The 15,227-nt window shown below is 40.9% G+C and overlaps 1 protein-coding gene across 6 annotated transcripts in view; it reads left to right on the top strand.

The window, feature by feature from the left end:
* The window catches only part of miox (myo-inositol oxygenase), a 36,779-nt gene extending 21,662 nt beyond the window's left edge, over window positions 1–15,117 (top strand). For 3 of the 6 annotated variants that reach the window (XM_069908074.1, XM_069908075.1, XM_069908071.1), the window contains 10 exons: window positions 414–497; window positions 946–1,026; window positions 3,389–3,481; window positions 4,748–4,910; window positions 5,632–5,699; window positions 9,519–9,628; window positions 10,255–10,322; window positions 12,219–12,268; window positions 13,488–13,600; window positions 14,202–15,117. In XM_069908074.1, the coding sequence (XP_069764175.1) occupies window positions 988–1,026; window positions 3,389–3,481; window positions 4,748–4,910; window positions 5,632–5,699; window positions 9,519–9,628; window positions 10,255–10,322; window positions 12,219–12,268; window positions 13,488–13,600; window positions 14,202–14,310 (813 nt within the window). In that variant the 5' untranslated portion in view covers window positions 414–497; window positions 946–987 and the 3' untranslated portion in view covers window positions 14,311–15,117. Of the gene's footprint in view, window positions 1–413; window positions 498–520; window positions 622–945; window positions 1,027–3,388; window positions 3,482–4,747; window positions 4,911–5,631; window positions 5,700–9,518; window positions 9,629–10,254; window positions 10,323–12,218; window positions 12,269–13,487; window positions 13,601–14,201 lie in introns of those variants that run through there. The other 3 variants (XM_069908076.1, XM_069908073.1, XM_069908072.1) reach the window with 3 other exon arrangements.
* The last annotated feature ends 110 nt before the right edge of the window (window positions 15,118–15,227 follow it).

The following is a 15,227-nucleotide window of genomic DNA, read 5'->3' as shown; positions in this document are numbered from 1 at the left end:
ATTCTACCCTCACCCTGATTATTATTAATGTTATTTTGTGACAGGAGTATTTAGAGCAGGGGTTTGGGGAGGAAATTTATTGAACCTTGTTTTTAGTAGCATTCTACATTATCTCTCTTCACCATGGGATCCCCAGTCTTTCTCTAAACTCAACTGTTTCCAGTGTGTGTTCCCTGGTGTCCAATTGTGAGTTTAACCTTTACGCAAAAGCCTTGTGCTGTCCCACAAAGATTCCAACACATCAATGGGAAAGATTATTTACCTTTAAACCACCTCACTAAAAACAGATTATCTGCTTTATTCTGAGATATATTAACAATGTTGTCATTATTAACAAATGCTTTTTGAGAGTTATAACAAGGTGCAAAATAAAGAAATCGCTTTTAGTCTCATTTCCTGTTATTTTCTAACAGAGTTTAAACTCCATCGAACCTTTGGAGAATGTGTGTAAACAGAATGTGAATCAGAGCCACAAGAGCAAATACAGGAATTTTGAGGTGAGTGGCAGCAGATCAAGAGGAGGGTCCAGAACCAGAAAAAGATTGGTTCAAAGTTAAGAAAGAGAGATAAAGAGAGTAAAAGAAAATCCCCTGGGATCTTGGTGGGGAGTGATAGATGGAAGTTGGTAAACAGACTGGAATGAGGTTATAATAAGGGTGGGGTGAGAAAGAGGGAGAGATAAAGAAGGGAGCAGCTTCTGGGGAAATAATTTATGGAGAGTATAGAAAGAAAATTATGTAGATGCAGGGGAAGAAAGGAACAAGGAAACGAAGGAGAGTGACTGAAAGGAAGGAGAGGGGAGCCATGAATTGGGAATCAGAGGGTTGAGTGGGTGGTGAGGAGCACTTGTATGTCTAAATGAAATCCAGGGTAAGGACTAGCTATATATAGCGATGCTAAGGGTGGAAATGCTTTAATAATTGGTTTGTTTTGTTCTTTATTTAGTATGAAGTTGTCAAGGACCAGGTGTTCAACACATATCGACTGATGCACACTTACCAGACTGTGGAGTTTGTGAAGAAAAAGGTGAGAAGTTGATCTTCAAGTCAAGATCTTGATCTCTCAATCAATCCCTTTAGAAACAGAATCATAGGCCATTTGACCCCTCTTGCTTGCCTGTGTCTGCCTTTCAGATAAAATATTAAATCAAGGACACTTTCCCTCTTTTGTGTGTATATAAAAGACCCTGTGAAATATTTGGAACAAGCACAATGGGAGTTATATTTGGTTCCCTGACCAAAAGCACATCTTCATTCAACATTGCTATCTAGAAAATCATGTTCATTATCACATATATTAGAGAACATCATTAAAAATAGAATTCAATAAAGTATTTCCCACCTCTCCATAAATTAATCACAACACTACAATTAAATGGGTTTTTTTTTAAGGTTTAAAGAGAGAGATTGAAAGATTTGTGAAGATTCCATACAAGTACTACAACAAAACTATCTGATTACTCCCACTCTCTTCTTTCATCCATTAATATAAATAATTATATTCAAGTGCTAATGAGGTCCTTTTTAAAAATTATTCCTGAGTCTGCTTGCTTTTCTACATTGTACTTGTGTACATTGGCAATAAACTTTCATTCACCGTCTTTTTGAATGGTACAGTCCATCTTGTAAGGGTTCACCATGGTTTCTCATCTCACTTCTGACCTGACCCTTCTGCCTTTCTCCTGAACGACTGCCTGAAAACCATGATTTTGTACCTATCAAATCTCTTATCAACCTGTTCTGTTCTCAGCAAAATTATTCCAGTTCCTTTCATGAATCTACTTAATTGGCATTCTTTATCTCCAATATCGTTGACACATCTCTTTCATTTTTTTGTGGCCATAACATCCTCCTTTAAGTATGGTGCTCAAATTGACCACAATATTTTACGTTGTCTAACCAGTGATGGAATGCCTTTGTCATCATCCTTACATACTATCCTACTCCTACTTGGCCAGGTGGTATCTCTGAGCACCTGAAAGGGAAGGCAATTCTTGATGAAGTGAAGGATGACACTAAGAGGTGCAAGGTTACTCTATTTGTAGGCTTATAAATACAAACAGATTATGGGATGATGAGGAGGAGAGACACATGGAGAAGGATTGTGAGGAAACTATCATTCCTGGCAGTTTGGCTCTTGCCCCAGCTACAGTCTGAGAGGATGGGGAGAAGATTAAAGAAGACTGAACCTATTACCCTCCAATTTGGTCTTCTGGCTTTCATTTCTGGAGGGAAGGAAGGGTTTTGGGGATTGATGGGCCAAATGTTTGGCCAATGTGGCTGTCGTGCTTAAATACGTAGCCATGTATGCAATTGTGAGAGGCTTGAAGCAAAGATAAGTGTGTGAAGATGCTGTGGAGAATATGAATGTTAGCTGTGTCCTGTTGAAATCTTTGGTAAAAAATGACAGGTTTGTTTTAAATTAAAAAGTTTTTCATTGAAAAAGATCACTCATGGAATGTCTTGTGACTGTAACCAAATCCTTGAGGCTTGACTACAGGGCTCTCCTCTCTCTGACTGTGTGTTCTTGGAGTGCTCTGACCCCTGTGGATACAAATAAATCTCTCTTCCTTTTCACCCCTTTATCAGGGCCTCCATCAGAGCATCCAAAAGCATTAGAATGCCCTCTTTCCTGCATTATGCTATTCTTCCATTGTTCCTTTGCATTTTCTCCCAGACTGACCACATCAGCTTCCTCCAAATACATGTTCACGTTATTCAGTGTTGGTTGGAGAGAGAAATCACTCAAATTAGTAGGTGGCTGCACTAATTCCAATACAATCAATAGGTACAAATAAATTGTTCATTGCCATCCACACACCTATTTTTGGAGCCTGTTTAATTGAGTTCTCAAATCTTTAAGGAGTTGAAGCTTTGAATGCCCTTTCTTTCTCCTATTTGGTACTTTTCTGACTATATTTGAAATACAGTAAAACCCCTGGTATCTGGATTTCAATCACCTGGCAGCCTCAAGCAACTGGCAAAAAAAAAAATTGAGGAAAAAAAATTAAAATAAATAAGAATAAAATAACAGGGAAAAAATACATAAATTTAAAATTGTAAATCTTCTCTGAAGTATCTGTTATGTCACAAACCAGCAGCAATAGAAATTCACCAAGGCAGTGTTACTGTTTCTCTTGTAAAAGAAAAACAATATTACTAAAATTAATAACTACTAATAATATAACACATTTGTCAAATCAAACCCAACTATTTGCGCATGTACATGCATTTGCATGTGTGTCTGGCTTAGCCACAATTCTGGAAAGACATTCCAAAGTTCAGTCAGAAATCCATTGTTGAAACGCAGACTTTTAAACTGATGAACAGAAATAATCATGAAGTAGATTATGATGAAAACTCATGAATCCTTGTTGAATTTCTTCCAGAGAAATATTATTTCATACGAACAGTCACAACTCCCCTTTTCCTTGTGTCGGGGAAATGAAACGCATGACTTTCACAATACTTCCAAAACCCAGGTACGGGTCAATCAAAGTGACCTTTCCTTTGGTTGCAGTGGGGTTCAATAATTTCCCTGACAGGAGAGAATCAGCTGAATTGTCCATTATCACATGGAGTTATTCCTGCTCCATGTTCGATGAGATGTCCACTGGTGAAAATGTGCTGTTCCTTCCGTGTTCCACACACATGACGCATGATTCTCTCACCATCTGTGTCCCTGGAAAATGTAACCCGTTCTTTCTCCTTTCCAAAGTAGCGAATTTGGGTACAGCCTGTACTAGTGGATGCCATTCAGTCTCTCCACAGCTGTGAATGGTTGCAGCCTGTGCTAGCCCTTAAAGTGATACACAAAATAAGATGGGAGCTCGTAATATAACACACAAACCTTTGGTGAAGATAGGAGCAAATATTCAGCTAGTGGAGTGCCTTGGTCGTGCTTTGCTCATACCAGCTGTTTGAAAAACATTGGTGAAACAGCAATGGCATCACCCAGGATGAAGAGCTGGTTGATGCCGTTCACTGTTAGCATGACTTGCTTAAAATGTTTCTTTATCCCTACTTAGTAAGAATCACCCCAGTCAGAGGCTTTATCTGTAAATTTGAAGTGGGGGGGGGGTTAATTATCTATCATTTTATTATTCGTATTTTGGGCAGCTCTGTGGAGGGGAAGGAACCTACAGATGTAGCAACGGTTAAATGTTTTCAAAGAATGACTGAAAATAAAGTAAAATGCTTTAAAATTTATATATTCATGGAAATGAAGTTTGTTCAGTGTAAGTACTGTATAGTATTTTTGTATTTTAAATTGTTAATTCCTAATGCAGGTGTATCAATGAGACATGGTAAAAGTCTTAAGCAACCGGAAAATACACTTATCCAGCATCTACCAATGCCCATAGGTGCCAGATACCAGGGATTTTACTGTATCTGTTTTTCACTGGTTCATTAATTTCTAATCTTTGATTCCACTCCTCCTGGGCCAATCCTTTCATTACTCTCTGAAATTAGTCTTCCTCTAGTTGAGAACATCCATATTTTTGGAAGGACAAGAGGACTGAGAAATAAGGTTAATCTTCTGGGGGTGGGTGGGGGAGGGGGGAGGATGGTGAAGCATTGAGTTTGATTTATTTACGTGGTGTCAGTTTATGGACTGAAGGAGGACATAGGGTGGGAAAAATGGTAAATTATGGGTGGCCTATGGAATTGGAAGGGAATTCCAATTTGTTGAATGACTTGTACTTGGTAGTTGAGTCACCTATTTGCTTGTTTATCTATAATTGCAGATGTCTCGGTGGACTCCATGTTCACGGGCTGAGATGACAGTGTTGGAGGCACTACAAACACTCGACCATTTGGTTGATGATTCTGATCCTGATGTGGATTTTCCAAACTCTTTCCATGCCTACCAAACAGCAGAGGGACTCAGGAGAATGTATCCCAACCTGGGTAAGAGAAAGGAGACACAGACAAGCAGAGACACAAGAGATAAAGGCAAACAGAAAGAATGAGACAAGCAAACATGCACATTCACAGTGACAGGGATTCCAAGATAGAGAGGCTCAGTCAGGAACGCACACATGCAAGAAATGATTGGCAGACAATGACTTAGTAATATTTGAACAGCAGCACTTATCAGTACAACCTCTTCAAAAGTGCAATACCTTTTCAACAGCTCAATAATCCTTTGGGAATGATGTCTGGAACTGCTCTCCCTCCGAGCGTATAGCTCTCCTTCATTGCCATTTCACTAGTGCAACCTTTTGTCAGCACCTCCGACTTGCAGCGTGCATTCAATTCTGCCTCGCCTCTAGGCCCATGAGAGCTCCAGATTAGCGACATGAATTGGGGTTTGAGAATTGGATGATGTTCAGATGTCAGAACCCCAAATGGTTGAGGGATCAAAGGACCTAAAGTGTATGGGAAATGAGGACAGAGTCAGGCGGGAAGACAGTAGAGCCAAGTATTTAAAATGCTGAGGGCCGGAAATCAATGCAGCCTCTCAACTTGAAATGCTGGGAGGAGGCCATGGCCTGGGCACGGGGGAAAAAACTGGAAATATTTACGCATCTTGAGCCTTCATGGACGCTGCTTGACCCTCTGAGCATTTTGACAATCTGTTTTTCGTTTCTAAGTCAGGGTCATTAGTTTGAAGTTATCTGTTTTACAGACTGGCTGCACCTGGTCGGACTGCTACACGATATTGGGAAAATCCTCATAATCTGGGGAGAACCACAGGTAAGAAAGGGAAAAGTGAGAATCTTGGGTGAACCTGGGAGGAAGGATTGGTACATGTCACCAAAACAAAAGTGTGCTTCCTGACATCGCCCCAAGTGGCCTGATGCTGTCCATGACCTCATGTACTGTTAAACCAAGGCCATCTCTAAATTGGAGGAGCAACACCTCATATTCCATCTGGGCACTCTGCAACTGGATGGCATTAACATCAACTTTTCCCCATTCTCCACCCCGAAGCCTCTCCATTCAGACCCAGCCCCCTCCCATATTTGCTGGTGTGCTCTCCCTTGCCATCCCTCCCTTATCCAGCTATTATCTCCTGTCTGTGGGCCTGTGCTCCTCCCCTTGCACCCCTCCAATTATTTTGTTGGTACACCTGCCTACATTTTGGTCATACCTTAATGAAGCTTTCAAGCCCAAAACATTGGTTATTTATCTTTGCTATATAAAATAGTTTGAGCTAGTGAGTTTCTCCACCATTGAGTTTTTACTTCAATCATGATGTCTGCAGATGCTCATGTTTTACTCCTTATGGTCTGATACTTATTATGTAGTTTGAGCTAGAATTTCCAACCAAATATTCTGTCAAGCCTATCATCCTATTTAATGAACTTTTCAATTAGATCATCCATTAATCCTCTTCACTGAAGTATCCTTTAAAACTCTGCTGTGTCCTGAATTGCAAGTCCTGTTCATACATCACTTTGTTTGCTGAACTGCATTGGCTCCTGGTTTATCAGTGCCTGGGTTTTAAAAATTGTAAAATGGCTTCATGGACTCCTTCCTCCTGATTTCAGTTACCCCTTCCAGCCCAACAAGCTCTAATGATACTTGCCCTCCTCCAGTTCTGGCATCTTGCTCATGCCAAGGCCCTAAGTATTGGAATTTATCAACCCTCCCTAATTCTTTAACTTGCTCTTTTGGTCAAGTTTTGATAATCTATCCTATGTTATTAAATCCAAATCTAGTTTATCCAATCTGCCCTTAGAATTTAACCTTTTCAATCTTGTGTAATTCTGGTATGTCTGCACTGCACTCCTATATATTCTTTCTGAAGTGTGGTGCACAAAACTGAATGAAATAAGACCCCATCCCAAAGTTTGACAGGTCTCCCACACATTCTTGCACCCAAATTTCAAATCAATCATGCTTGTTTTGTAATTCCTCTTTAGTTTATTCCTTTCAACCTTTGAAACTTCCTTCGAGATCTCTGTATCCTCCATCCACAATATCAAAATTTCAACTGCAATGGCGCTGAAATTAAAACCGAGACTAAGGTCCTGAATTTAAATAAAGGGAATTATGATGGTATGAGACGGGAGTTGAGCAAGATTGATTGGGTGGTGTTTATGGGGGGGGGGGGGGGGGTTGACGGTGGATAGACAATGGAAAGCATTCAAAGATCTAATGGAAGAATTGCAGAAATCATTTATACCGGTTTGGCATAAAAATAAACCAAAAAAGGTGACTCAACCGTGAATAACAAGGGAAATTAGAGACAGCATTAGGTCCAAAGAGAGAGCATATCAATTGGCCGAAAAAAGTACCAAATCCGAAGACTGGGAACAGTTCAAGATGCAGCAAAGGAGGACAAAGGGATTAATCAAGAGGGCAAAAATAAATTACGAAAGTAAGCTTGCAGCAAACATAAAAACCAACTGCAAAAGCTTTTATAGATATGTCAAGAGGAAAAGATTGGTGAAATCCAGAGTAGGTCCCTTACAGTCAGAATCAGGGGAATATATAATGGGGAATAAGGAAATGGCAGACCAATTAAATTATTTCTTTAGTTCTGTTTTCACAGGAGAGGATACAAATAACCTCCCAAGGATGTTGGGAAACATAGAGACTAATGCAGGGGAGGAGCTGAAAGAAATCAGCATCTCTAAGGACATGGTCTTGGGGAAATTGAAGGGATTGAAGGCCGATAAATCCCAAGGGCTTGATAATCTACATCCTAGGGTACTTAAAGAAGTGGACATTCAGATAGCAGATGCTTTAAGAATTATTTTCCAGAACTCGATAGACTCAGGATAAGTACCCATGGATTGGAGGGTAGCTAATGTTACCCCACTATTTAAAAAGGGGGGTAGAGAAAAAGCAGGGAATTATAGGCCGTCGAACCTTACATCAGAAGTGGGCAAAATGATGGAATCCATTATTAAGGATGCAATAGCGGAGCATATGACTAGCAGAGAAGGGATCGGACAGAGTCAACATGGATTTACAAAAGGTAAATCGTGCTTGACAAATCTATTGGAATTCTTTGAGATGGTGACGTTAAATAGATGGGGGAGAGCCAGTGGATGTGGTGTACCTGGATTTCCAAAAGGCCTTCGATAAGGTCCCACATAAACGACTGGCATGCAAAATCAAGGCTCATGGGATTGGAGGCAAGGTATTGATGTGGATTGAGAACTGGCTGGCAGATAGAAGACAGAGAGTTGGGATAAACGGCCCATTTTCTGAGTGGCAGGCGGTGACCAGTGGGGTGCCACAGGGATCTGTACTGGGACCCCAGCTGTTCACAATTTACATTAATGATCTAGATGAGGGGATTGGATGTAATATCTCCAAATTTGCAGATGACACTAAGCTAGGAGGGGTTGTGTGCACTGAAGAGGGGGTCAGGAAGCTCCAGTGTGATTTAGATAAATTGGGGGACTGGGCAGATACATGGCAAACGCACTATAATGTGGATAAATGTGAGGTTATCCACTTTGGTAATACAAACCGGAGGGCAGATTACTATTTGAATGGCAATAGATTGGGAGATGGAAAAGTGCAGAGAGACCTAGGGGTTCTTGTGCACCAGTCACTGAAGGCGAGCATGCAGGTACAGCAGGCAGTTAAAAAGGCAAATGGTATGTTGGCCTTCAGATCAAGAGGGTTTGAGTATAGGAATAAGGATACCTTAGTGCAGCTGTACAGGGCCTTGGTGAGACCACACCTGGAGTATTGTGAGCAGTTTTGGTTGCCTTATCTGAGGCAGGATGTTCTTGCAATGGAGGGAGTGCAAAGGTGATTCACCAGGGTGATACCTGGAATGGCAGGAATAACTTGAGGAAAGATTGCGCAATTTGGGATTGGACTCACTGGAGTTTAGAAGATTGAGAGGGGATCTCATAGAGACATATAAAATTCTGGCAGGACTGGATAGAAGGGATGCAGAAGGGATGTTTCCAATGGTGGGGGAAATCCAGAACCCGGGGCCATGGTTCGAGGATAATAGGCAAACCATTTAGAACTGAGATGAGGAATTTCTTTACCCAGAGGGTGGTGAATCTGTGGAATTCATTGCCACAGAGAGCTGTAGAGGCAAGTTCATTGAATATATTTAAGAGGGAATTAGATATATTTCTTCAGTATAAGGGAATTAGGGGTTACGGAGAGAAGGCGGGGACGGGATCAGCCATGATCTCATTGAATGGCAGAGCAGGCTCGAAGGGCCGAATGACCTACACCTGCTCCTATCTTTTATGTTTCCTTGAGCTCTGGAATTTCAACATTCTCTCATCCATTTTTCTACTTTAATAAAATGATCCTTTTAACTTAATGTTTTGACCAATCTTTAATCTGCAATAACATTGGCCTTGTGGCAATTTTTAAATCTTGTACATTTCTCATGAAGCACCTTGGGATGCTTTTACCATATTAAAAATGCAATAATAATAGAAGTTAGTTTGTTGTTATATAGCTTTGTTCGTAAGCTGCAATGATTTGGGGGCGATGGGGGGAAGGATAGTGGTGGGTCCTTTGTCCTTGGAAAGGCCTGCTGACTGGGTTTCAGTTTTGATTATGATCATTGCCTCTCCATAGTGGTGTGTGGTCGGAGACACTTACCCAGTCGGGTGTCAGTTTCAGGATTCTATAGTTTTCAGAGACACTACATTCACAGACAATCTGGACCTCAAGGACCCCAGGTACAGGTAAGGATCTTGTTTACCTAACTCATTCATTCAGTGAAGTCACTGGAGATCAAATTTTTTAATTTAAAAAAATCCATCAAGGAAACAAAAAAAGTCAAATCTGGTACATTTTCAGCTTCTGGCTCACAGAAGGCTGAAAAAAAATCAGCCCACTTTGATCTGCCCCACAATTCTTTGAATGTCTATGCGACATATTGACTTTCCTCATTGTCCTCCTTTATTTATTGTGACTGCACCCTCTAGCTCATGGCCATTTAAGAACTTCCATCTCTTTCTCTCCCCAATCTTAAGCTTGGATTCCTACCCTGCTATAATTCAACTGCAGAATGTGCAAGTAAAAGATGAAACAGGGAAGAGGACTGGGAGAAGGGGTAATTTCTGTCACTTTATACACACAGTTAAGACTCTCACCAGGAATAGAATGTGCTTTAAGATCCTGAGAAGGCAGCAGAAAAAGATTAAATTTGCCAGGTGTCATACACTTCACATTCCGCCCCTATTTATATTTCTTTATTTTGTCTCTCTAAATGGAAATAGAAACTTGTGAGGGGTTTTAGATCATGAATGGAAGGTTGCTGCCTTGGCTAAGAATGTGCCATATGTGATCTTGTTCTCTATTTCAACAGCTCACTGTATGGAATTTATGAGCCTAATTGCGGTTTGAACAAAGTGTTGATGACATGGGGGCATGATGGTAAGTAACAATAGCTCGTCTAGCACTGTGACTGGTAATAAGAGATCTCTAAGGGAACTTGAGTATCTGATGAACTGTCCAACCAATATTTATAGAAGGGAATGGTGCAGGTGCACAGATATAGTTGAAGAAAGACAAGATCAAAAAAAGTTGAAATAGACCATTCAGTCCTTCAGGTATGAACAAAGAGGAATTGGAAGGGTCAGTGTTTCGGATTCAGACTCTTTATCAAGCCATAAAGGATACTGAACCAAAACATTGATTTACCATTTTGCTCTGTTGATTCTCCAGGTTTTCTTTGTTCACTCAAGATTTTTTTTGTTTTCTATTCAGTCCTTCATGCTGGCCCCACCATTCATCATGGCTAATTTAACAATCGGGTGCTCCATTCCTGTTGATCTCGATCTCAGAATCTGAAAATCTTTCAGTCTCTGCTGTAAATGTACTTAGTGGCAGAGGCTTACACTGCCCTCTTGGCTGGTATATTTCAAAGATTTAAGATCACTCTGAGTGAAAGAAAATGTCTTCTCACTTGTCCTGAATGGCCAACACCTTACTTTGAGACTCTGGCCTCTGGTTCGAGGCTCTCTGAATGGTTTTGATGGGGGAAGGGGGAGAAAGATGACTTTATCATGCTCTTTATCCACACAATAATTTTTTGTTTCAATGAGATAATTTCTCTATACTAGAGACAGGTTGGTCCCAATCTACTTAATCTCACTTTAAAAGACAAATCTGCCATCCCAGGAATCAATCTGATGCACTCCTTCTTCTCAATGCTCCAGACAAAGCCTCTCCAGTTATGTATAATTAAAGCTTATACTCAAATCCTCTTGCAATAACAGCCAAGGGAAAGTGAGTTTTCTTTCCCACACGATTATTATGCTGAATAATTTGTACACAAAGCAGAAGATTTTAACATTATTTGAAAAGTAAATGATTTTGAAAAATAATACATTAAATGGTGACCAGAAGGCAAGTGGGATTATTTGAATTCCAGCTCTAGGTGCATCAATTGAAGTGTGATAGATTTAAGTAGTTTCCTGTGCAGAAAGTTCTTGAACCCAAGAGTGAACTATAAGAACAGCGGATCAGAAAGTACGATTACCATATAGAACTGGCTGTTGGAATGAGCTTGGGAGCAATAAATCTTTGAAATCTTCATGTGCAAGTTGACTTGTCGGAAGCTTTTACATTGAGCAACATGATTGTACCTTGTTTGATTAACATGATGCAGGATTACATGTCTGCAGGAGAGGGGTTGTGGAAAAGTACTGGATACAAAATCCATTTACAATTTTTTCAAGTGACACGAGGCACTTTCAAGCAGATTTCTCACCCTTGCGCCTAAAGACTTAGCTCACTGAATGCACCATGGCTGGCTCAGTCTCTGATTCCAACCCTTCTCGGGGAAGGAAAATCAGCAGCGCTCTGCCGCCTGAACTGAATGTATAGCCACTGCAAACCCGCGACCCCTCTCCCCACTCCTTCCATGACCCCTTCAAGGCAGGGGCGGCGGGCGGAAGCTGTCAGGGCAGCCTCTCCGGGCCACTTCAGCCTTTAGAGCCGCTCTCTGCAACCCATAATCCTCCATGCAGCTGGAACTGTTCTGGGAGTGGTTCCAGTTGCGTGGGGGATTATGGGTAAGGAAGGCTGCCATTGCTTTCCCACATATTTGGTGCTACGGCTTCAGTTACCCCATGTCCATTGGATCCGGAGGGCTCTACGAGGTGCCTCGCCATATGAATTCGACACTGGAGCAACCTTTTAGGGCTGCTGTCTGAAAGGTAAGTTTAAAGTTTTTGATCTGCTCTTGTAGCCAGCCTCTAGGCGGAGGCCTGACGTGAATTGGCCTTCCAAGAGCAGTTTTCTGAAACTCTGATCTTTCTCTTGTAGAATATCTGTATAATGTACTGAAAACTAATGGATGCAAACTTCCTGAAGAGGTAACTTGGAATAATTTTGATCTTTTTGGAATTCTTTCTCAGTGTTAGGTGATCACTACCCTCATTGTATGTCCTGTGAAATTACTGATTCATCTATGGCTTGGTAGCACAATCAACTCAGTCAGAGCATCCTCGGTTCCAGGAATTTGAACACAGTCCAGATTCATATTCCAGGTCAGCAGAGGACTTTGCACAGTCATGAGGTCATGGCACAGTCGTTGGATTGCTGTAGTCAATGCTAAGAGAACAGCACAGTCATTAGGTCAGCACTGAGCAAGTGTTTATTCAATGGATGTACTGATGCGAGTGCTTCACCATCTGAAGGGTTACACTCAGCACTTCAAATAGCACAGTGGAAGGAAAAACAGAGTTGATGTTTCAGATCAATTACCCTTCCTCAGAACTAAAGAAGTGCGATCAGTTGAGGGGGGAGGGGAAAGACGGGGAGAACAGAAAACATAACAAATAAGATCGGGAGTAGGTCATCAGGCCTGTCATCCCTGCTTCGCCATTTATAAAGCCCATGGCTGATCTAGTCGTGCACTCAGGTCCCTAACTCTTTCCCCCATAACCTTCAAATCCCTCCAGTGCAAAAATCGATATGACTGTGCCTGAAATATATTTAACGAGGCAGCCTCTACTTCTTCCCAAGGACTATCTGTGACAGGGTGCAAACCAGCAATGTCAATACCAGCAGTTATAATTAAAATAGGATAGAATCAAAGGAAAAAGTTGAAGCTGAAATGCAAGAGACTGATTACAAGCAAATTGTGGAAATCAAATCTACACCACTCTACACTTTGGCAAAGTGGCAGTGCTTGGGGAGAGCTATAGACAGGTTGGAGATGCAGAACTGCTGAGGGAGAGCAGCATGGTCAGAGGAGTATTCCCGAGGCAGCATTGGTGAGGTTGTACACAGTAGAGAGACTGTGAAAAAGGAACCTGGCCTGGTTGTAAAGCGGTATCTATAATTTGAGGGACAGTACAGAACAAGAACTTAAGAGCCATAAAGGTAATACTGAAGGTGTGCTGGGAGGAAGAAAAATGGGAGTGGTTTTGCCATTGGAGACAAATTTTAAAGAAAATGTTGAAAATTTTTTTCTAATTGTTTTGTACCTTATTTTGTGTGAACTTGTGGGTGTTTGGCTCTGTTGATTATGCACATATGCTGCATGTATATTTATTGGGTGTCTGTCTTATGTGTAAATACCTGTTCCAGGGACTGTATATTATTCGCTACCATTCATTCTACCCCTGGCACACTGCTGGAGATTACATGCATCTCTGCAACAGCAAAGACTTGAAAATGCTGCCGTGGATTAAAGAATTCAAGTGAGTTCATTAAAAATGTTAGATTTCTGACATTCTGTATTATCTTTTGATATTTTATGGGTTTTCAATCCTTCATGTCAGTAGCTTAGGGGCTGGAAGAACATTGGCAACTAGTCAGCTATCAACAACTGGGGTTGTCTACAGAATACCCAAGGCTTACTGGAAACATGCAACATGTGTCAATGCTGGGGATACTGGGAGAGTATAGCTGTTGTGACTAATTGTGTCACCAGAATCAATGCAGAGGTCAATAATACCACTGGAATCACTAGGGATATGTCACTGGGGTTAATGTTGAGATTATTAGCAGGGTGTAACTAGGGTGAGCACAGAGTAGAATGTCATAAGGGAGAGTTATTAGTGGAGATTCACAGATCAGTGCAGCAGTCACTTGTGACAGCTGGTACACTATGGACATAGGCTGGTTCTATTTGCATGGAGTGGATCTGAAACCCAGGTTGGGCACTAAGGAACTGAAGACCATGATGGGCATGTTGGCTTGTGTGATGGGGTGAAGGGTTGTGAATGGGAAAATGAACATCAGAAAGGCTGTATTTTCCATGGTGTTTACCATTTACTAATGTAACCTCTGTTTCTGCAGCAAGTTTGATCTGTATACAAAGAGCAAGATTTTACCTGATGTACAGGAACTACAACCCTATTATCAACAGTTGATTGACAAGTATTGTCCTGGGAGATTGCGTTGGTAATCAGAGGGACACATTCCACCCTAACTCAACACCTCATTCTCAAAATGTCCTTCAAAATTGGGACAAATTCACAAAATGTTCAAGAGATCAAATTTCCAACCTCTGATGATCTGCCTTGCAATCCATGCTGACCTGACACCAGAAAGAAAATATTACCCAAGTTCTCCATTTTTAAGCTTAAGCTGTCATCTAGCTTTCAGTGTAAGGTTTTACCCAGTGACAACAGCATTGCTGACTGACTCCCCTCTTTGTCTCTACCACCAGACGCCAAGCCAGAGAACAAATTTTAGAACGAAGTAAAATCTTGCACGACAGTATAAAACAATATTTAGGGTGATTAAAATGGGTATTTTGATTATTTTAATTTTTGTTCTGAGCTTCATTGCTTGCAGTGGGAACAGATGTGTAAACCAACCTTGGGGAAGTTTAACACGAATACAGTAAAAACATCTGGAATTCAAGCACAGTCAAAAAAAAAAGGAAAATAAATGGGTAAAAAACACAAGTTTAAAGTTGGCATCTAACTTCTTTAACAGCATCCACCAAATCCACAACATTTACCAAATAAAAGAATTAAGGCAGTGGGTACATTGGGATTTTGTGTCCTTCCACTTCATAGCCCATATACAGCCTTCACTGGGTCCAAACACAAAAGCATCTTTCGCGTTCTTCTGCTGGATAAACCACAATGATTCAATGTGCAAGGCACTGGTTCTTAAGATCAAACAAGGTTGGACAATTAATTTTGTCATGTGAACAGTGATCATATTCCATGAATGAACAAAATAAAGTATGTCTGGCTCCTTCCTCCTGCATTAACTTAAGTTTCTAATGTTTGATACACATTGGCATTTCAAATATCCAAAAATTACTCCAGGACCTAAAACACAAACCCCTGCATTTAGTCAAAACATTCA

This window comes from Narcine bancroftii, chromosome 13, assembly GCF_036971445.1.
Source record: "Narcine bancroftii isolate sNarBan1 chromosome 13, sNarBan1.hap1, whole genome shotgun sequence".
Classification (NCBI taxonomy): domain Eukaryota; kingdom Metazoa; phylum Chordata; class Chondrichthyes; order Torpediniformes; family Narcinidae; genus Narcine; species Narcine bancroftii.
The sequence above is the reverse complement of the archived record's forward strand: the minus strand, read 5'-3'. Positions and strand labels throughout refer to the sequence as shown.